This window comes from Mytilus trossulus, chromosome 4 (assembly GCF_036588685.1).
Source record: "Mytilus trossulus isolate FHL-02 chromosome 4, PNRI_Mtr1.1.1.hap1, whole genome shotgun sequence".
Taxonomy (NCBI): domain Eukaryota; kingdom Metazoa; phylum Mollusca; class Bivalvia; order Mytilida; family Mytilidae; genus Mytilus; species Mytilus trossulus.
Genome location: NC_086376.1, coordinates 27955241 through 27980150, shown reverse-complemented (window position 1 = coordinate 27980150; position 24910 = coordinate 27955241). Strand labels below are relative to the sequence as shown.

The window sequence follows — 24910 nt, the reverse complement described above, 5'->3', positions numbered from 1 at the left end:
TATTCGAACGTTTAGTTTATGTTATACAAGTGAACAGATTTTAATATAATATTGAATCTTGAATCTAGAATTATTGCAGATGTAAATGTCATCCTTCTTTTCAGAGGTCAGCACGTGTACTGATTTGCATGACCCTAACAGCTAATCAAGATCGTTTGGAAAGATGCATTTACTAAATCTACGAGCATAATTTATGTCATAATATAAAGAGACTGGCATTGCTTAATAATTTTCAACAGCAATATTGACTAAAGGTTTTCCTAAAACTGTGTAAAACAACATTATATTAACATCAAATTTTTCAAAACCGATTTTTTTTTTAATAAACATACTGCAAGCATGCACGAATATTTAAAGACTTATGGGCAGCTTGTTTGTTTACCTATAATAATTTGTCTATCTAATTGTTTTAGGCTCCAGAAGATTATCGTGTCAGAGTTGATGTAGATTTCCTCCATTTACCGTATAACGATGATCTTAAAATATGCTACCATTGGTTGCAAGTCCGATATAATTTAGTCGGTCAAACTGGAATTAGGTAAGCTTAACACATAAAACTCGGGAAAAAAGAAATTCAACACCGTATTTAAGAGGCCTTTCGTTCACTGTTTTGTCATAGACTTGCTGAAATTTATTAACGTACTGTGTATCTCAATCTAAAACAAACCACCTATCAATTCAGTGTAATAACATGCCACAAAAAGAGACATTTGTACATTTGCTGCTCTTTTATGCAAATTACTCAAACTTGTGTAAGGCCTATGAATAGTATCGTACTTTAAAAAAAAGGAAATTTGATAAGACAAAACAAGATGTCCAAACTGATACAACCAAAAACGTTTAAGCATCACCTCACTTACGTTTCGGTCCAGGACCATCAAACGTTGGTAGAAATGTTATTACGGTTTGTTTTGTTTGGTTTTATTTGGGGGGGGGGGGGGGGGGGGCATTTGTTTTTTTGGCTGTTGATTTAAATTGTACTTACAATATCATTGTTCATTGAACTGCATATTGTTCCGGTATTGAATGTTGGATTTTTACAGTAATTGTGGATGCCATGAGAATAAGGATAAAGGCACTGGTAAACCATGATATGAATAATGATGACTTTGATTGTTTCATCTGCTTCATCGCACACACTTTATCATTATTTATTTCAGAAAATGCGGTGATTCAACCGGGGATACTTGGGTAACAACACCTTGGGGAGAGAAGAACTTGATGCTACTTATATTTGATAGCGTGGTTGGTCAAGGACATTCTCCAGAAAAGGGATTTTCTTTAAGGGCAAGAACTGTCAAGGACGGTAAGCATGTGAAACTATGGTGAAGTAGTTATCAAAAGTACCAGGATTATAATTTAATACGCCAGGTCATATGTCCTATTTTTTTTTTTCAACAAAACAGACACAACAATGCCCTGTCTAATTAGTAGGTGTTAATATGAGGCAGGCATTACCTGTAAATGGGGACGAAGTCTGTATGAAATTTTTTTTTTGTAACTTAAATATTTGATAAAAAAAGAAACGGAAATACCGTAACGTTTCCGATTTTGGTTCTGTTGTTATGGATTTTAGTAATAGATGTGACGTAAGTAAATTTATGACGCCATATGCATCGTAACAAAGAAACACTATCATCAGGACACGTTTTTTTCATATCAAGGAATTTTTAAAAATAAAATTGGTATTGCGTTCCTTCCTATTTTATACTAGACTGCTAACTATATATTTTACTCAAAGTTTCATACAAACGAGAGCGGAAAAAAGAAGTTTTTTGAGTTCATTAGTACAATGAAATTTTAGTGAAAATTTTCCCGAATCATTATTTTTTTTCTTTATTGATTTTTTTACGCTATTGGGGTATGTGTCTTTGTCTGTTTTGTAATATGAGGCCGGCATTACCTGTTAATGGGGACGAAGTCTGTATGAATTATTTTTTTTGTAACTTAAATATTTGTTAAAATAAAGAAACGGAAATACCGTAACGTTTCCGATTTTGGTTCTGTTGTAAGGGATTTTAGTTGTGACGTTATTTAAGTTATGACGTCATATGCAATGTAAACAAAGAAACGCTATCATCAAGTTACGTTTTTGATATCAAGGAATTATTTTAAAAAATGAAATTGGTATTGCGATCCTTCCTATTTATACTAGACTTGTAAATATAGATTTTACTCAAAGATTCATACAAACGAGACCGGAAAAAGTAGTATATTGTAGATTTCTGCGCCGGTCCGGGATTTCAAAACACGACAAAAAAAATTTGAACGATTTTGAGTTCATTAGTACAATTAAAATTTTTTATTGAATTTTCTACTGTTATTGGGGACTTCGTCCTCATATTAAATGTTATCTGACTCGTATCAAGTATTTCATTATCGGTAGTTATCAAGACATTGTATTAATGTACTTAAATGAAATTTATTAAATATTCGAAAAAAACCAACAGATATACATTTAGGAATTCGATATACCAGATAAAAGATAACCCAAATCCATTGAAATCACTCAAAATATTTCCAATGACTCCAGATTACCTTCGTCATACAAATGAAGATAACTTGTAAGACAAACTAAATAATAATCATAATAAAAAACAACAAATAGTAAGTTTGAATTTTGGCAATTTTTTGTCATGGATTTATTAGGACAGTTCAACTATATATCAACCGGCCTATGAATTTGCATTCATCGACAATGTCTCATTAGTGTCCAAGATAAAAACATAGAAGGGCAACCATCATATGTTTTCTCCAAATGGCAACTGGGCTACCAGACGCCAACTGTGATAAATTCAGCCATTCAATAAATCAATATATTCAGTTCATATTCTGTCCAATCCATGACGCTTCTTTAACGATATCTGAAAATATACAACAGAGAGCAGAAAATATTCTCAAGGGTGGGATAGGGTGGGTTTTGTGTTCCTTCAGTTCAAATCACGCAATGAACAAATTACGAAAAGCATGCAACTTTATACCAAATAAAAGCGGGAAAACCGCTTACGAAATTATGTAGGTAAAAGAGAGACGCTCAAGTCCTTCAAAATTAAAGAAAAGATAACTATAGTTTAGCAGACGATAATCTTAATTTATTAAATTGATTTAATGCTTATTGATTAAATCTTATTATTAAATATTCGAAAAAAACCAACAGATATACATTTAGGAATTCGATATACCAGATAAAAGATAACCCAAATCCATTGAAATCACTCAAAATATTTCCAATGACTCCAGATTACCTTCGTCATACAAATGAAGATAACTTGTAAGACAAACTAAATAATAATCATAATAAAAAACAACAAATAGTAAGTTTGAATTTTGGCAATTTTTTGTCATGGATTTATTAGGACAGTTCAACTATATATCAACCGGCCTATGAATTTGCATTCATCGACAATGTCTCATTAGTGTCCAAGATAAAAACATAGAAGGGCAACCATCATATGTTTTCTCCAAATGGCAACTGGGCTACCAGACGCCAACTGTGATAAATTCAGCCAAATGCTAGCAAACTTGTTTGTAAGCATCGCCAAACAAAATTTATCAATCCATGACAAAAATTAAAATTAACACACAAAACAAATGCAAAAACCTAGATTTTGAACAAACATATTAATTGAACGGAGATTAACAACTAGATATACTAGACATTAGTTCAACGAAGTAAATCAACTATACTATACAAAAGTTCAACAAAGTATATCAACTATACTAACAACAGTTCAACGAAGTATATCAACTATACTATACAACAGTTCAACGAAGTATATCAACTATACGATACAACAGTTCAACAGTTCAACGAATATCAACTATACTAAACAACAGTTCAACGAAGCATATCAACTATACAATACAACAGTTCAACGAAGCACATCAACTAAACTATACAACAGATCGACGAAGTAATCAACTTTACTATACAACAGATCAACGAAGTAATCAAAAAAAACTGTACACTAAACAACAGTTTAACGAGGCATATCAATTATACATTACAACAGTTCAACGAAGTATATCAACTATACTATACAACAGTTCAACGAAGTATATCAACTATACGATACATTAGTTCAACGAATATATATCAACTATACTATACAACAGTTCAACGAAGTATATCAACTATACGATACATTAGTTCAACGAATAGCAACTATATTAAACAACAGTTCAACGACGCATATCAACTATACAATACAACAGTTCAACGAATAATATCAACTAAACTATACAACAGATCGACGAAGTCATCAAATATACTATAGAACAGATCAACGAAGTAATCAACTAATCTGTACACTAAACAACAGTTTAACGAAGCATATCAACCATACAATACAACAGTTCAACAAAGAATATCAACTAAACTATACAACAGATCAACGAAGTAATCAACTTTACTATACAACAGATCAACGAAGTAATCAACTAAACTGTACACTAAACAACAGTTTAACGAAGCATATCAACTATACAATACAACAGTTCAACGAAGAATATCAACTAAACTATACAACAGATCAACGAAGTAATCAACTTTAATTTACAACAGATCAACGAAGTAATCAACTTTCCTATACAAAGATCACCTAGATAATCAACTTTACTATACAAAAAATCAACGAAGTAATCAACTTTACTATACAAAAGATCAACGAAGTAATCAACTTTACTATACAAAAGATCAACGAAGTAATCGACTTTACTATACAACAGTACAAATATAAACAACATGCACAACAAAAATTTATTCAACTAGGTATTTGCAACTAACAACAAAACCGTTGTATATTCAACTGAGCTGTTCAATTTGATGCATGCGTTTAACAACTGAAATAAATTATTCAACTGACAAACAACTTCATATGTCCATGCACGATGGCATGCAACTTTAAACAGTTTAAAATTCATCTGGATATAAAAATCTGTTTGGATAATACTTAATAAACAACTCAATGCTGACTAAATAGCATTAATAAAAATGTCATTGCCAATATATGACAGATCGCCATCATCAGCGAAACGAGTTGGATGGATATCATCAAAATCAGTATGTTCAATAGCCTTGCCCCTAACTTTGTGTAAGTTAGATCTAACCCCTCTTTGTTTAAAACAGTCTGAAACTGAAATCTTGTCAATAATTTCCCTTTTATATGGCAAAAATGAGTAACATCATTTCCAGGTCTTTTTTGCAAAAAGGCTTTCAAACTTTGTAAAGGACACATCTCATTTGATTCAGTTTTTGTTTTGTTTTGTTTTTTTTTTTTTTAACTAAAGTAGTGAATCCCCCTTTTTGAGCAGTTTTTGAAGAAGAAAAAACAAATATCGTAATAAACAGCTGATTTAGGATGGTCAATATAAACTTCCCGCCTATGTAAAACATGCTTTTGCATAACATTCGTTGTAATGGTAAATTCACTCACACTTTAAAATGCAGCAAGCTAAGTTAAATGCTGTTTGAAACAATATTGTTTCTTAATTAGGAGAGCACACGTGCCTCAAAGCCACATTTAATCTGATCAAAATATCAATAGTCAAAGGTTCCCGAAGATCTTAAGAATTGTAAAGTCTATCATAATCACTCAAAAGTAACTGAATGATAAAAGATTTAGTTAAATCTTCATTCTCTTGAATTTAAATTTGTAACTGATTCCAGATATATAATGATCTAATTGTAATGGTGAATAATGATTTATTGACAACAAAACAATATAACCAATAATTTGTCTGTTACTTGGTGGCCAACTAAGGGGAATAGAATATTCCATCCTGAACATATTGAACGAATGCAATGCATTTTCATAAACATTTCTGGTACTTTGAGAAATTGAATAATTCAACAATTTTAAAGCTTCTATAACAAACGATCTAAGAATTCGTGTGGAATAGTCTGTGGCCCCAATTATGACCATTGTAAAATTGTCCTTGGCCCATTTAAACGAGCTTCACAAACCAGTGAATGACCACCTGCACTGTCAGTATACAAATGTAAATTTAAAGCATTTGAAACCCAATATAATTCTTGGATATATGTATAGCCATCAAATTAAAAAAAAAAAAAAAAAACCAAAAAAAAAAAAAAAAAAAAAAAAAAAAAAAAAAAAAAAAAAAAAAACCCCTATATATTCGAGTTTTTTGCAAGGACCTTCTGGTTGCTATAGGAACTTCCAAGTTTGAACAAACTTTTCAAAAACGCAGTCAAAAGAAAGAAACAGTCATCTTTATGAGCTTAAACAATTATAAAATCATCAAGATAATGATCCAAATTTTCTGAATGCGTTTTATTTTTAACTGACCAATGCAAAAAGGTTGAACATTCAGTAAATAGATATAGGAAGATGTGGTGTAAATGCCAATGAGACAACTCTCCATCCAAATAACAATTTAAAAATTAAACCATTATAGGTTAAAGTACGGCCTTCAAGTAAAGACCATTTAGTTTGATGCATAGAAAATCGAAATCACCAGGATAACATTTAAGTGAAGGAAATGCCAATTTAATATAATTTTTGCCATTATGGCCGAATTCCCCATTTGTTTAACAATTTTGACTGCATTGTCAAATGATGAATAAGTGACCTCAGTAAAATGAGTATCAATAAAATCATTGATACTTTCATTCGGAAGCAAGACAAATAAGTTATCAATTTAAGTTCACCAGTTTTATTAGGAACTAAACCAATTGGAGAGCACCGAAGATTTGAAATAGGTTTATGTTTGAATGGGCCTGCCATTCGACCTAATGATATCTAATTATTCAACTTCTTTTGAGTTTCAAAACAGACATCAAATTTCATATTCACATGAACGTCTAGAACTTAATGAATTTTAAAACCATATGTAAATCTGTTCAAAAGTTCAACAGCGCTTTGCTTATCATGATTTAGTTCCAAAAGCTTAGAGAGTTCATTTATATTAACCGGAGATGTTCCTAGGGCCCAAATATTAAACTGGCCTGGATGTAGTTCTGAAAAATTATGAATTATTTTTGCTTAAAACCTCCTTTTGGGATTTGTCTTTTAGCAGAGTTGTTAACAAAAGGTGAAATGTTATTTCTCTTAACCATAGATGGACCAGTATTACCTTCATTGTCCATAAAGCAACGACATCGTAAAGCAGGATGATTAAAACCACATTTGAGACATGCACGCCTGTATTGGCAATTGCATTTATTGCAAAAACCTTTAAAATAAAAATCTCAGCATTTATAACCAAAATTAGCCTGCTGTTGTTTTTGTGTATTGTTAATTAAAATACGCAACAACAAAAACCATCTATGGATGACCATTTTTAGTATGATCCCTTGATACTCTCAAACGAAATTGTTGGTCATAAGAATATCATTTTTCAACAGCCGCTGCACCCCTTATTATTGATATATATGAGAAAAGTTCACTTGCTTTACCAGGATACCTTTCAATTCCTGGGCATAAGCAATAAAACATTCAGTCCAATCCTCAACAAAATAAACATAAGGTTTTTCTTAACTTTGTTTTGTATAACCAGCATACCGTCATTAATGCCAATGGTGTTTTCATTTGTTTGACTATTGGAATTGTTGTGATGCATAAGGGACAAATCAATATATTCAAAATTCCAATTTTTCTTTTTTAAGCTTTTGACTTATAATATAACAACATCATTAAAACCAGGCAACATTAGATGTTCATCAAAAACTTCAATAACCTCACCTAAGGCGGCTTATTCATGTTCAATCTCTTGAATTCTACATCTGATTGCAAGGCAACTAGTTGAGGTTCATCAACATCAACTTCGGGACGCCTTCTCTCATTCCTAAATGGTGGTCGAAGTTGTTCCCTGGGAGCCATTCTAAGACGAAGTCTCCAACCGGGTCCTGCCGACGACGCCTGCCTCTAGGCATTGTTATAAACTATTATAATTATAAAAACAGATTAGCAAAATACATCAAGTCTTAAAAGCCCGTTCATCTTTCAAAATATTAATTCAACCTCTTATTCAATAATTCGGTTAAGATAAATGAAATACCACATATAGCCCACTACGTTGTCTTAAATTAAATTAATACATTTGAATGCATTAAACAACTGAAGTAGGTAACAAAACAAAATTAAAACAATTGAAATGTCCCTACAAACCAAATATAACGTCGTTATAAACGGTAAGTTAAATTACCAAGCTTAATTAATTATCCGCAAATTAAAAAAAAACTTATAAAAGATGTACGTGTAACAAATTTAACATTAGCGGGCATGTAAATGTTAACACGGCATACACTACAAACATGTAATTACCTGTTTAAAGAATATCGCTCATACATTACAATCAAAACAAATATATCACCTGTATTAAGACATTTAAATTTAATGCTATTCAATGATTAATATATGTGTGCACAAATGTAACTATCAAATAATAGTCTAATCAGTATAAATGCTATCCAAGTAAGCGATACATTGAATTAAGAATCAAACTATTTGCAAGAACAACTTTCAAATAAAATAAAATTATTCTTTTATAAATTACAGAAATAAATTCATTCGGAAAATTCAACTGCAACTCTATCTATTTATCACTGAAACATATGTACTTATCTTATGTCTGAATCAGCCTATCCTTTTTGTGTTCCTTCAGTTCAAATCACGCAATGAACAAATTACGAAAAGCATGCAACTTTATACCAAATAAAAGCGGGAAAACCGCTTACGAAATTATGTAGGTAAAAGAGAGACGCTCAAGTCCTTCAAAATTAAAGAAAAGATAACTATAGTTTAGCAGACGATAATCTTAATTTATTAAATTGATTTAATGCTTATTGATTAAATCTTAATAATATAAGTTTAACTTCCAAATTAAGACTATTAGGGAAATTCAGACTACTAAAAACAATGCTACTTCTACCACTTTTCCAATGTTGATATCATTACAACACTATGATTTTATCGGAAGGACTTTGAAAGGCGATGTTGTGACTATAAATTTTTACGACCAGTTCTATTTAATATATAAAATGCTCATTAATGCGTTTTATTTAAAACGAAACTATGCGTGCCTTTCAACATGTAAAGTTAAGCTAAGCATAGGTGTTAGCAATTGTTTTGTAAAATAAAAGCAATATTCCGTTCAGGCTCATCTTGCTTGATAAGCACTTTAATCTGTATAGCATTTTCTGAGTATGTGGATGGGTTAGCGCCTTTTAACATATGTTACCCATCCACATTAGTTATGTGCTTGTCCCAAATTTGAAGCCTGTATCTAAGTGGTTGTTGGGTCATGTCAGTGAAACCTCATTTTTTTGTTATAAATCAGTCCGTTAGTCTTCTCAATTGAATTGTTTAATATTTCAAATGTCGCGCCTTTTTAAGCCGACTATGTGGTATTCGTTTTTCTAATTGAAGACCATAAAATTTCATACAATCGCATGCATCGATTTCCTTAGAATTTTTCTTATTGACAATCATGATTTTCATCATTTCGATAATCGTATAAAAGCCTGTTTTATTTCTTTTAAAGGATGTTCAGCAGACCCATGTATATATGGTACATGTGGGGACTGTGATGATGGCTCATTTAAATGTAAATGTTTTCCTGGATTCGAAGGCCAACATTGTGAATTCGTTGATGGTATGTTTTTTTTGTAGATGTAATGAATATAAAGTATTTTTTGAGTTTTTGTACGACATTTGCCGAACAAGTTTCATAAAATTTTAACACAATTGAACTGCACGTTATTTGATATTCCAGTCTTGTACCAATGAGTATATCTTATGGTAATTTATCATGTAAACTCCTATACATGTTTTGAATTATCAGTTCATGAATAAAAATTCATTTAAAAATTCCATAGATTTTCAAATATGTTAAAATTATGTAAGAGAATATTTGTATCAGTTCAACAAGGTATATGCAAGCATCAAATTGTAATATTCGACCAGTATACAAAAACAATAAATAAAGGCAACAGTAGTATACCGCTGTTTTTTAAACTCATAAATCCATGGACAAAAAACAAAATCGGGGTAACAAACTTTGAAAATTTGAAATGTGAAAGCTTTGGTATACATTCTGATTCTCATATTTTATGTTTTAAATAACAGTTTCAACACCATTAGAATGTACATTTGAAAAACATTACAAATGTTTTATGAAGAATGTTGATAATGATGACTTTGATTGGAGCGAAAAGATGGTAAGTCAGTGTGTTCATATATCCCATGTTTCTGCACTAACAGAGGGCGGAATATATCCGAGGGACATTCAAACTAATAGAAAATTGTCTTATTGGCACTCACACCACATCTTTCTATATCTAATAAATCGAAATTAAACTGACAATGCCATAGTTAAAAAGGGAAAAGACCAACAAATATTAGTACACAATACACTACATAAAAAATTAGCCAAAAACTGGGGTGATTTAAGGTGCTCCGGAAGGGTAGACAGATATTGCTCTAAATGTGGTGTTGCTTATGTTATTACAAACCCTTAATAAGAGAATTTTCATATACAATGATTACCTATATTCAGCACACTTTTATACAAAGAAACGTTCATATAGAAAGTATTCAGACGCAAATATGGTAGAGACCTATGAAGTAATTTGATTAAACGATAAATAATTCACAACATGAAAGCTTTAATGAACAACGGGTAAACGAAAAGGCTTGCCAAGAAATTTAAGATCGGGACCAGAATATTTTAACTTTAAGTTGGATTTAGTAGGCCGATAAAGGACCTACATCGTGCTTAGAAAACGACACTCGCCTCATTCCATAAATATCAATATTGAATGAATTAGAAGAGATTTGTATCATTAACAGGGTCCAACTGTAACCAAACTTACTGGTCCAGACAAGGCAATTAGTGGTGACTTATATTTGTATGCCGAGTCTTCAAGCCCAAGGCAGCCAGGAGACAAAGCTATTTTTGAATCAGATGTTACATTTCCAGGTTAAATTTAAATCATGTTTTTTTATAAGAAGCTTATATGTAATCATGTGTAATTAACCTCGAGAAGGGTAATTAATGACATACAATTTGAATACGTTTACTTCTCATCCCTTTAACAAATATTTTGAATTTCTTATTATGACAATATGATATTGGAGTGAACGTTTGGAAATTTTAACATCTTCAAAAAATCGAACCTATTGATCTCGATTTTAAAAGTCGGAAAAAAAAATATCGAACTCCGAGAAAAATTCAAACTGAAAGTCAAAAATCAGGTGGGAAAGTTATAAGCTCAAATAAATAAAACGAATGGATGACAACTGTCATATTCCTGACTTGGTATAGGGATTTCTTAAGGGAAAAAATGATGGATTAAACCTGGTTGTGTAGCTAGCTTAACATCATCCTTGTATGACAGTCGCTTAAAATCCCTTTATATTGACAACAAAGTGTGAACCAAACAAGCAAACATAATAGGTAAAAATGTCAAAAATAGGGCTACAGCATTCTACAATGTGTTATAATCTTGAAAACTGTATTCGAATTTATTCAATTTAACTGTATCAATTTGTCAATTGTTCACAAATTGATTTTTATAAATAAAAATAGATTTTTTTTTATATTTATGTCTTTTATCACAGCTGAAGATCGTTGCTTGGAGTTTTATTTCAACATGTTTGGTTCTGGTATGGGAACATTAACTGTAAAGTCATTGGAGAATGTATTGTGGACGAAGACTGGAAACCAAGGATTCGGTTGGCATAAAGCCACAATACATATACCTAGTACAGATAATCTCAAGGTTATACAAAGTCAAATGTGTGCTATAACCAAATGTTGAAAAAAAATGCCGTTCCTATAAATTATACACAACAATAAAGCTCATTCAGAGTATGATTTTCTTGCATATCATTTAGAAATGTCTGAAAATTGGAATTGAATAAAGACGAATATTATTACTGCAATTAAAAACTGTTTGAAAAGCCTTTCTTCTAATAGTGTCATTCAATAACTCACATCACTTAAGGCTATAATACTTAATATGTATGCATATATATCTCTACTTTGTAAATTTTTCGTCCAAAATTTAAGAAAAAATAATATCTGGAAAGCTTTTGAAAAAAAATCTTATTTTTAACCTATAGTGTTTTGTAATATTAACACTTCTATGATGTCGTTCACATATGTAATAATGGTAGCAATAATTACATGATAATTTATAAATTAATGAAATACTTTATTCTATCTAGCTAAGGATTGAGGCAACCCGTGGCAGTGACTATGAAAGTGACATTGCTATTGATGATATCAAGCTTTCACCAGGAATGTGCGGTAAGATACAATATATCTGATGACAGAGATAAGTATCTGTTCAGACTTTCTTTATCAAAATAGCAAGTTTTTGTTTTCTTGTATCGTAAATTTAAATCAGTAGAAATATCTCAAATTGTGTTTCATTATAGTAATAGAATTTTTTATGAACCTATATTTACTGCCAACTTTTAATTTCATGAAATTTTGATTCTACCAGACATACTTTACATGTATAACATACATACATATTCATTGTTACTCTTCACAATGAAAATTAGATCATCGTTTTGTTTTTATCAGATTAAATAAATCTACCGAATTACTGCGTGACATCATCAACACGCTTCCAATTACGATTTGTTCTGTCTGTTTAGTAGTAATCATTCAACTTTCAGCTTTATGGACAAAGTTCAAGTCAAAATGACTCGAATTCGTTAAGTAGTGTACTGTGCTATATAGTCTCTTTGGAAAACCTTGAATTGAAGGCTGTAAATATTTTTAAATCAGTTTTTGAATAAAAAGAATTCATGGAAGGATTTCTTTTGTCTATCATAATGTAATATAATTATAATTTCAATTGATTTGCTAAATGAAAATACTTTTCTTGTAAGGTATTTAAAAGTAATGGAATACGGAAATGCTTTTTAGAAAAATAAATAATTTTGTTGTTCGTAGTACGAGATCAGAAGTGAAAATTTAGAATCATTATAACACTTATCAAAGCTGGTATATTAAAAAAGAGAGACGAGATATAACGCTAAATAAAGAAGCATAAAAAACCACACCATTACAAATTGTATCAACAGGTCAAATTAACACGGAAGTACGATTTGAGTGTACTCGCAGTTTCTGAAAGCTAGTTAAAAACCAAAAAAAATTCATGATAAAAAAAAATCATGCATTACAATAGACTAAAATCAACTAAAACATATCCCAGAGATTTAGTACTTAAACGTCATGGACAGTCAAAGAAGACATGACTTGTGCAATGCCAAAAGCAAAAATATCGACAAGCAGCATGATATCTAATTACAATTTCAGAAACTCCGCCAAAATCTGATTGCTTATCTTCACCAAAGGGTACCGATTACAAAGGCATGGTTAGTGTTACCACTAACGGAAAAACTTGCCAGAGGTGGGATTCAAACTCACCGTGGTCACACGAGTATCACGTGTATGATGAATACGAAAATTATTGTCGCAATGACCTACATGATTCGGATGCACCTTGGTGTTACACCACTGATGCTCAAGTTACATGGGAATTATGTGATATACCTCATTGTCGTAAGTAATTCTATTTTATTTTTTTTATTTTTTTGACAGTCAGGAAATAAATTTTACATTTCGATGTAAACAGTGGTTGTCGTTTGTTTATGTGTTACATAGTTGTCTTTCGTTCATATTTTTTATTTATTTTGTTTTTACATAAATTAGGCCGTTAGTTTTATCGTTTTAATTGTTTTACATTGTCTTATTGGGGCCTTTTATAGCTGACTATGCGGTATGGGCTTTGCTCATTGTTGAAGGCCGTACGGTTACCTATAGTTGTTAATGTTTGTGTCATTTTGGTCTTTTGTGGATAGTTGTCTCATTGGCAATCATACCACATTTTCTTTTTTATATATAAGGCGAAAATTGTAAATAAATAAAAATGATGAAGAAGGATGTGGTATTTTCTTAATCATATATATATATTCGCAATTGTCATAAGTTAAATAAATAAAACGTTGCGAACTGTGAAGCTCATACAAATATCTTACGTTTTTCTGTATGATATAAATGAGTATCTGAGAAAGAAAAATAATAATGAGTTGATGTGACAAATTACCGTTTTTTTTTATAAAGTTATAAAATGGTAACTGAATCGGTTCTTTCAGTTTACATTGTTATTTATGAATAAAACTGTACTGATGAGTAATATTTGTTATACGAATATACAAATTACAAACATAAATACTCTCTTCATTTGATATTTTTCTATATCGACATTCCACAGTATGTGATAGGTTGGTTATCTTATTTCAATCATCCCATAATTCCTCATTTTCCGGTTTTCATTTGATGTTTTTAAAATCAGAGGAATTATTATTTGTAAAACAAAATTAAAAAAAAAATCGCTGCAAAATTTACGGATTATTGTTTTTACTTTATTTTTAGGCAGGTTTTATCATGATAACTATATCAATACATTGTGTAAAAGATTCGTAAGCATACAAAAGACCATTTTAAGCCTTTGAAATAACTTCAATCATTATTATCCGTCCTGAATGCAGCCGAATAAAATATATGATTATTTTTGTCCATATTGAGATATTTAGATTCCGGCATATAACATTTTAATACAATTTCGACGTTTTAGGTTTAAATTAAAGCATAGACTTTGCGTCTATTTTCTAACCTATGGTTACAATCCGGTCCCCCCTCTATCATTTGCAGAGTCGTAGTGGATTTGGGAATAATGCACTGTACCTTTCAGTGACTAAAAGATCAAATTTAATCCGACTACATCATTCTCATCTAAGTTTCAGATTAATTATTTTAGTTTGGATGAATAAAATATTGCTGTGCCCAATGTTTCAAAATATGATAAAGCAGAAACCAAATATATACGTTGACATTCCATTTTCTATACTCACACGTATTTCTGTTAAAGGCATTTTTTTGATTGAATGCGACCAGTAAAAACTGAAATCATTGGAAATTATTACCTCATGGTTCCGAAGTTTTAACTAAATCCGCTGAAGAAGAAGGGCCTAGATCGTTAGCCTAGTCTATTGATGTTTGTTTGTGTATAAACAAAGATTCAGATCGGAATCAAACTTAAATTTTATTTTTTCCAGATATTGAAGAATGTGTTCGATCAATGAATGGATATGACTACTTAGGCACTAAAGACACAACTGTACGTGGTTATACGTGTGAACCTAACAAAGATGGAGTAAGGGCATGTAGAGGGTCATTCGATTACGATTTTCCATGGTGTTTTATTGATCAGAATGGAAATTGGGATTCTTGTGATATACCACAATGCAGTAAGTACTACATTACATAACCCAAATGACATTACGACACGTTTTGATGAAAAAACATTCAAAACAATAGGTTAAGATGTGTCATTGGTTTTTTTTCGTAATCTGTTTTTGTTATACATAAAGCCGTTTTCAAATTGTTTTTTTCATATTTTAATGTCGTGCCCTTTTGAAGCCGACAAATCTGTATGTTTGGTCAGTTTTTGTTGAAGGCCGCACGGTTGTCTACAACTGATTACATCCACTTCACTAGAAGTTTGGTGGATATATATATATAGTTGTCTTATTGGCATCATACCACATTTCCTTAATTTTATATTTATTCGACATTACCGATGTTCAAATCTCGTAAACATATCGTAGATAAGTATAAATTGGTAACGAATTGGATATGAGGGGTTATTGAAAGGATATATAGGTGACAGGCATTCAAACAGAACTGGTACCTGTACATGAAGAAATGTTCGTAAAAATCTGGATTTACGTGTAATGTAAAATCATTATATACTAGTAAAATGAATTGAAAAAGTTAAATTGGAGAAAAAATATGTGAGATAAATTTCAACTTATTTGCACTGTTGACTTTTTGTCCTATTTTTGTAGCTACACCTTCAGCAGAATGTTTACAAACACCAAAAGGAATAGACTATTTCGGAAGTACTGCTGTCACAGACACAGGCAGGACATGTCAAAGATGGGATAAACAAGAACCACATCAACATAAATTTTGGGCTTTGGTAGATCAGGAAAATTATTGTCGCAATCCAGATGGGGATAGTCGGCCTTGGTGTTTTACTACGGATCCAGATAGGGAATTTGAATACTGTAAAATTGCATACTGTGGTATGTAGCTTATACACTTATTTATTACATAATTTATGTTAATTACATTCAGTTGTTTTTATACCTAATTTTTTAAAATAATGGAATTTGTTTTTACGAATATCAATAGAAGCGGGTCGTTGATAATTGAGGTCAATCATTTTGCATCGTATGCATTTTAATTACAAACATACAAAAATACTAGCTTTATTTATGCAATTCATTAAAAGAGAATAATAATGATCTCAAAATAATTCATAAACTTTTTCTTAAATTTAGAAAAAAACATCAGAGATAGTAAAACTACTTGTTTATCGATTGTCTTTTTCACGAAAGAGAACTCTTATCTTAATCTGTTTACTTTATTTTCTATTCCCATATCACTCTAGATGAACTAGCGTGTTCCAGCAATCCTTGTGAACACGGTGGAACATGTACAGACACAGAAGATGGTGGATTCAATTGTCAGTGTCGATCTGGATACATAGGGGCAAACTGTGAATCACGATCAGCAGATGGTAGGCATTTACATTTGTGTAATTTATAAATAAACTCATCAAAGAAACTATAGGATTGAAATTTTGTATAAGGGCCAGACGCGTGTTTTGCCTGCAAAAGATTCTTCAGTGACGCTCGAACAAAAACGTTAAAAAGGCCAATAGATACGAAGTTTGTCTTTAATAAAGAATGCTTGTACTTTGATGATTTTTTTTGTTTACCAAAATCCTTATACGTTTGTTTTCTGAATAAAAGTGAAAAGAATATCTTTAAAAATGTAAATATTGATTGATTGATATTTATTTAACGTCTTCTCAAGTGTTCAGTATCATATGCACGTTCAGGCTGATTTATATCAAACAAAATGGTGGGCCCTTGATAACAGATAGAATATGATTTACTATTAATTCAGATTACATACTTGTTTTTAAATAGATGACTGTAAAAGATCGAAGATTGGTTATGAATACAACGGAAAAATTCATGAAACCAAAAACAAGTTTACTTGTCAAGAATGGGCCAAAGATGATCCACATTCACATCGATTTAATAACTTACCTGAAAATTATTGCCGAAACCCAGACCAAGATGTCGAGCCATGGTGTTTCACCACAGACCCAAATAAAGTATTTGATTTCTGCGATATACCTTTCTGCAGTAAGTATACTAGGCATTATTCCAAACATACCACGATTTACCTTTTGCAGTAAGTATACTAGTCACTAAGACATTACACCCCACATACCCCGATTTACCTTTCTGCAGTAAGTATACTAGACATTACACCACACATACCACGATTTACCTTTCTGCAGTAAGTATACTAGACATTACACCACACATACCACAATTTACCTTTCTGCAGTAAGTATACTAGACATTACACCACACATACCACGATTTACCTTTCTGCAGTAAGTATACTAGACATTACACCACACGTACCACGATTTACCTTTCTGCAGTAAGTATACTAGACATTACACCACACATACCACAATTTACCTTTCTGCAGTAAGTATACTAGACATTACACCACACATACCACGATTTACCTTTCTGCAGTAAGTATACTAGACATTACACCACACGTACCACGATTTACCTTTCTGCAGTAAGTATACTAGACATTACACCACACATACCACGATTTACCTTTCTGCAGTAAGTATACTAGACATTACACCACACGTACCACGATTTACCTTTCTGCAGTAAGTATACTAGACATTACACCACACATACCACAATTTACCTTTCTGCAGTAAGTATACTAGACATTACACCACACATACCACGATTTACCTTTCTGCAGTAAGTATACTAGACATTACACCACACGTACCACGATTTACCTTTCTGCAGTAAGTATACTAGACATTACACCACACATACCACGATTTACCTTTCTGCAGTAAGTATACTAGACATTACACCACACGTACCACGATTTACCTTTCTGCAGTAAGTATACTAGACATTATACCACACATACTACGATCTACCTTTTGCAATACTACATGTATTTATTAGTAACTTTTATTGTACAGTTTGAATAGTAAAAGACTAAGTAACATCTAACAAGAAAAAGGTTAGTGAAGAAGAAAATAGTCTTTCATATCTTGGGGTCACGAAAGACGAACATTGAGTAGCAGAGCCATGCATATCTCATTTCGTTTATGTACATTTTTGTAAATTAATTTCGTGTATGTACATTTTTGTAAATTAATTTCGTGTATGTACATTTTTGTAAATTAATTTCGTGTATGTACATTTTTGTAAATTAATTTCGTGTATGTACATTTTTGTAAATTAATGACTGTTGATATGTTATTTATACCATACATAGGAATTAATATGAAAAAATGTTGAATTGTTTCAAATTTGTCAATTCGAGGCCTTTTATAAAATTGAGAATGGAAATGGGGAATGTGTCAAAGAGACAACAACCCGACCAAATAAAAAAACAACAGCAGAAGGTCACCAACAGGTCTTCAATGTAGCGAGAAATTCCCGCACCCGGAGGCGTCCTTCAGCTGGCCCCTAAATAAATATATACTAGTTCAGTGATAATGAACGCCATACTAATTTCCAAATTGTACACAAGAAACTAAAATTAAAATAATACAAGACTAACAAAGGCCAGAGGCTCCTGACTTGGGACAGGCGAAAAAATGCGGCGGGGTTAAACATGTTTGTGAGATCTCAACCCTCCCCCTATACCTCTAATCAATGTAGAAAAGTATATATGTAGCTATATAGCTGACAATACGGTACGGCCTATGTTCGTTCTTCAAGGCCGTGCGATCATGACATATAGTTGTCATTTTTGGTCTCTTTTGAAGAGATATGTATCATTGCCAATCATGTTTTTCTCTGGCTGTTTATGACGTCTTTACACTAAACCCGTTGAATGTTTGATGTGTACGGATTGATAGTTTAGTCTAAGATGCATAATTTTTTTATTAGTTGTTAGTGGCTTTGAACTAGCTGTCAGATAACTGCGAGTACTGTCAGATCTGTTCATTGTGTCTTTTTGCGTCGGGATGTATAAGTACCCGGCCACATCCACTTGTATTTTTGTCTATCTGATGAGTTAAGCCTTCTTCAACTGATTTTTATAGTTCTGTAACGTGCAACCGGGCGGGGACGCTTAGATGTTTTTATCCTCGGGTTCGTACCAGTTTCCTGGGATTTGAAAAGCAATTCAAAAGTACTAAAGTCAATAAAAAGTTTACACTATCACTATCAAATATGAAACAAATACTTTACTACATAAAACGATTTTCAACACCTATCAACCTAACCCGAACCTGTGGAATTAAAACTGTTTAAAACCCTTTCTGTCCTATACTGTTTAAATGAACTGTTTGAAACTATAGTCTGGAACATAAATGTATAGAATTGGTTTGAAACATAAAAGTATAAAACAGGTCTGGAACCTAAATGTATGAAACTGGTCAGACGGTTTGGAACTATTGTCTGAATGAAACCTAAATGTTTGGAACCTGTCTGGAACCTAAATGTTTGAAACGGGTCAGACGGTTTGGAACTATTTTCTGAAACCTAAATGTTTGGAACCTGTCTGGAACCTAAATGTTTGAAACGGGTCAGACGGTTTGGAACTATTGTCTGAAACCTAAATGTTTGGAACCTGTCTGGAACCTAAATGTACCAAACGGACTGAAACCGAAATGTATCAAACTAGAATGAAACCTAAAAGGTATAAAACTTTATTTAATAAACATGTCTATAACTGTCTGAACAACAGGGCAGCACTAAGGCATGGTATGTCAGCAAACACTCACTGCAATAGTGAGATATGTGAGACGCAAAACCTTAGCACCAGCCCTGTTTGGACAATCTGTACCGAACCAACAGTCTCAGCCCTTTCTATATTCTTTCCGCAGGTTCCAAGCACTTCACTTTACTTAAACTAAACCGTCTGCCTGCTATTCACTACTTTCTTTCCAACCTATCCGATGTTAACTGTCTGCTGTCTTCGGTACAAATGACGATTTGAACTGAATAGCTACCCATTATTTATACTTCTAACGCGGACCTCGAAGAGAGCACCCTAGTAACAACTGTACAGATAAAGCGTCTGATAGCAACCAAGGATAAAAGGATGATTTTAGATACAGTTTTCAACGATAAACGGATGATATGGGAAACTAATAGAGATATCGGAAAATAAATAACTGTAGAACCATTATAATCTCCTTAAACTGCAAATTCGTAACAGTTCGTTCTTATGTTGTACTGTTATACCACTGTCCCAGGTTAGGGGGTTGGGATCCCGCTAACATGTTAAACCCCACCACATTATTTATTTATGTGCCTGTCCCAAGTCAGGAGCCTGTAATTCATTGGTTGTCGTTTGTATATGTTTAACATATTTGTTTTTCGTTCATAAAATTGCCGTTAGTTTTCTCGTTTAAATTGCGATACATTGTCGTATCGGGGCCTTTTATAGCTGACTATACGGTATGGGCTTTGCTCATTGTTGAAGGCCGTACGGTGACCTATAATTGTTAATGTCTGTGTCATTTTGATCTTTTGTTGATAGTTTTCTTATTGGCTATCATACCACATATTCTTTTTTATATACCACATCTTCTTGTTTTTATGCATAAAATAATTTATTTGCTGTATACTTTTTAAGCTTATTTAGCAAATGAATCAAATAGTTCTCAAAGCTTGTTCGGATATTGATTCCTATAGAAGTTTATACAATAAACTCATCATAGATACCAGGAATAAAATTGTATATTTACGCCAGACGCGCGTTTCCCTACAAAAGACTCATCAGTGACGCTCGAATCAAAAATGTTTAAAAGGCCAAATAAAGTACGAAGTTGAAGAGCATTGAAGACCAAACATTCCTAAAAGTTTTGCCAAATACAATGTACATTTCCCCGATATTTAAATGTATATTTATAAAAAACAATACCACACAATGTTTATCTTTTCACAGCTACTCCCGCCAAAGAATGTCTTGAAACAGATAATGGGATTTCTTATTTCGGAACTATGAAGCACACAAAAGATGGCACAGCATGTCAGAATTGGAGTGCTCAGACACCTCACAGCCACAAATATGTTTATTTAGAGGATCAAGGAAATAACTGTAGAAATCCCGATCAAGATGAAAACGGTCCATGGTGTTATACCACTGATCCCGATATTCAATGGCAATCATGTGACATTCCACATTGCTGATTGTAGATGTTCTATTTTCAAAAAATATATCTCCATTTATAACCAACAACCCTTTCCCTTTTGAAACAATTTTAAAATAAAACAGAATTCGTCCGCTATGGCTGTTCGTGTATCTTTATATAGGCTTACAAGATATTTACGAACCATTATTGGTGTACACGTTAACTGCCTGATGATGTGAATAAATGGACACTATTCTGTTCACACTTATGCAAATTAACTGATCAGAGGAAATAAATGAAATAGCTTTCTTCAATATGCTCATAGTATCGGAGTGGGTACCATTTGTGAGTCCACCTGAATATCTAGTTAATATCACTTTAAATGGCTACCTTTTGTATCAAATGTTTATTTACTGAATATGTATAGTACAATGTGTATTTACATGTAGTTGTTCTAGCACACATTGAGGATATTATTCTGCAATCAAATTTATTTATTTATTTTGTAATATTAACATTAATATTTATTTGATGTGTATAATATATTACTGTATCGCATAATAAACAATATTTTTTTATTGAAATAATGAGTTATTAACATTCTCAGTCGCTTTCAAGTTTTCAAGTCAGAGCAATTTAAAGAGGTCAATTCAATATAATAATCGGTGCAAAATTGGGAAGAAAAAAAACTGTTTTTGTCTTCCATACAGGACAAAATCAATTTTTAGAGCATAAAATAACAAATTAAAAACGTCATTTTCTGTTAAAATTGGTGGCTATTTCGGTCCTTATGGGAATTCGCCTTTGAAAGACAATTTCAACCCAATGTCTTGGGGTTATTATGGAAACAAACATAAAGTGAAACGATACACATTGTAGGCAGGACAAGATCTACAACAAAGTCATAATCCCAATCTCTCTTCAATTGACTTATTATATGAGTGTAATTCCCTGAAAAACTATTTTATCCATATTAATTTGGATAGTGGGGGGAACAGAAAAAATATCCAAATTAACTGCAGGACTACATCTAGTAAAAAGTCAACATGGCAAGTCTATACCTTATCGGAGTTAATGTCCTGAGATGGATTTAACATATTCATTTTTGTGGAAACAATAGTAAATATATAGAAACAAATGTTGCAATTATTACCAAAAATTATCAGAAGTGCAAGATCTAATAATATGTCCAAATGGATATAATAGTCCATTGACTACTTTTGTATATGCCATTGCCCATTTCTAGTAGTTAGAAAGAAACTGTTTAAGAAACTTGCAGCAAAGATCAACATAGCAAGATTATAACTGATATAACATTTTACCGCTTATTTGTGTTACTTACAGTATATATCTCCCCTCTATAGTTTTTCGGGAGAAACTATAGAATTTTAGAAGATAGCTCTTATGAACTGTTATCAGGCTATTAAAAGAAAAAATGTGGTATACTTCCATTTTCCATGCAGTGGCATAAAATAGAATAAAAATCATGTAAATTCCTTTATAAATCATATAGTCTGAGTTGCCTCTGATTCATATGATAATTTGATTTTCTTTAAATGAAGCAAAAAATATGTTATCTTTGTAAAAATATTTTTAATTATATAAATATGAAATTACATACTTTGTTCATTAAAATGAAATTACATACTTTGTTCATTAAAATGAAATTTGTATTTGCATGCCTGCTACAAATTTGATAGGCGTTAATTTGTGTTCTATTATTTTACTACCCAAGATAAAAGCAGACTCCCATACAACCTTTTTAAAATATAAACAAGTGACAGGCACGTCAGGTAAAGAAATCAGCGTTTATTTTCTTACTTTTCAGATCAACATCTGATAGTGTGATTATTTAACAGTATCTAAATATCATCAGTATTTTCTTTTCTAATGAAGAAATAACATTGATAATAGGTCATGAAGTCAGATATACGTTCTCTTTATTTCCGTCAGTGATTACTGACACTGTTTAAGGACAAGGTAAATGCTTCGTGTGTACTTTTTTAAATTCAATAAGACACTTCACAATTTAGTTTTTGAAAATATGTCGGCATGAAATGCTTTCTCTTTGGAGCTGATGTTGTTTTAGTATTTTAGAATTACTTTTATTTAGTTCCAAAGAAAAGATAAACCCCAATAGTTTAGTTCATTCATTGTTTGATTTCATAAGATTGACGAACAAATAATAATTTAAATAATCGCTTTACTTCTTGATAAAAAATAATCATTATATATAATTTTTATATATATTTTTAATTTCGTGATTTATTTGCGCTTTTTAAATTGTTAATTACAATCTAACAGCACGTTTTATGTTAATATTTGTATATTTCAAAGACATACTGAAATTGTACGGAGGGAACCAATTTAATTCATATGATATTTAAAAATGCATGAGAGAAAACACGCAATTAAAATTAACAACTTACATTTTAATGTTTCTATAAATTTTCTTTTTTTTATATGTTGTTTGCTTTCCTGGTCAGTGGGATAATTAACGTATCAAGTCTGATAGATCAAGGAGGTTAAATGAGATATATAACCTCCTGGGGTAGATCAACTGTGTAGGTTACATAGTTTTTACCCTTAGTTCTTTTTGAGAGAGAACATAAACAAACATAACACATTTTTATATCAGACTCGGTATTAAATCATAGTAAAAATTAATCTAACATTAAAGCAATACATTACGTGTTTAACGGGCTTTACAGCAATATAATCGTCATGAAAAATAATAGTCATAACATATGCGATATAGTTGATTGACATTAACCAAAAAATGTGAATTAATAATATAGTTTATGACAGTGTTTGTTCCCATTGCTGTAGTATTTTTATACAGTCATCTCTTTAAATTTGACTAAATCTATGATATTGGTGTATCATGAGTTTAAATTTTGAACAAGAAAAGAGATTCACAGCTTTTTTGTTCCTTGCTTAAAAGTATCAATTCACAATGTTATATTTTTCGTAATCAGCGCCCCTCTCCAGAAGTTCCATCTGAAAATTGTCAAAATGGTTGAAAACCCACTGTTTATTACGGAAGCGTATCAACCTCATATTTGATATGTTATTCAGGTCTCAGAGTATATGATGTGACAGTCCCGGTTTAGATCTATATTCCCTGGTAACAAGTGTTAGGATGACGTAATTCAGGTTCCAAATGTGGTAAAAACGTCGTATATATCCGTCATATATAAAGATGCTAACAAACAATTTTGACGTGTACCAGTGACCTTAAAATTTCTTTGTGATAACACTTTTCATTAATGTAAATGTGTATGAGTCCATATTGCTGTGGACTTTATGTCAAGGATATAAGCCTTATCTTGAGCAATACTTATTAAAGGGACCAACATTTAGGGATAATGTAAATGAAGTTTATATAAAGAAATAGGTTTAAACATATTTTTTTTAATTGTTTGATTTTTTTCCTTTTTTTGGTCATGTCTTACCCAATGTTTTAAGTAAGATACTCGCCTCTAACAGTCCATTCTGTAAAATATTGGACAGATATGAGGCCGCAGGACGACGACCTGTACAATATTTTACAGAAAGGACTCTTATAGGCTTATATTTTTACATAAAATCCACACATATATATGGACTAATGCATATTGCCATTAATGAAAAAAGTGC

The 24910-nt window shown here is 31.7% G+C and overlaps 1 protein-coding gene across 1 annotated transcript in view; it reads left to right on the top strand.

Annotated features, from left to right (window-relative positions):
* LOC134715014 (uncharacterized) overlaps positions 1 to 22304 on the top strand; it is a 46819-nt gene extending 24515 nt beyond the window's left edge. Inside the window, exons 13-25 of the mRNA XM_063576843.1 lie at positions 414 to 538; positions 1161 to 1306; positions 9505 to 9615; positions 10089 to 10180; positions 10812 to 10941; positions 11583 to 11743; positions 12192 to 12273; positions 13297 to 13542; positions 15099 to 15290; positions 15891 to 16130; positions 16499 to 16627; positions 17043 to 17264; positions 21085 to 22304. Coding sequence (XP_063432913.1) covers positions 414 to 538; positions 1161 to 1306; positions 9505 to 9615; positions 10089 to 10180; positions 10812 to 10941; positions 11583 to 11743; positions 12192 to 12273; positions 13297 to 13542; positions 15099 to 15290; positions 15891 to 16130; positions 16499 to 16627; positions 17043 to 17264; positions 21085 to 21329 — 2121 coding nt within the window. The 3' untranslated portion in view covers positions 21330 to 22304. The remainder of the gene's footprint in view (positions 1 to 413; positions 539 to 1160; positions 1307 to 9504; positions 9616 to 10088; positions 10181 to 10811; positions 10942 to 11582; positions 11744 to 12191; positions 12274 to 13296; positions 13543 to 15098; positions 15291 to 15890; positions 16131 to 16498; positions 16628 to 17042; positions 17265 to 21084) is intronic.
* Positions 22305 to 24910: the final 2606 nt, after the last annotated feature.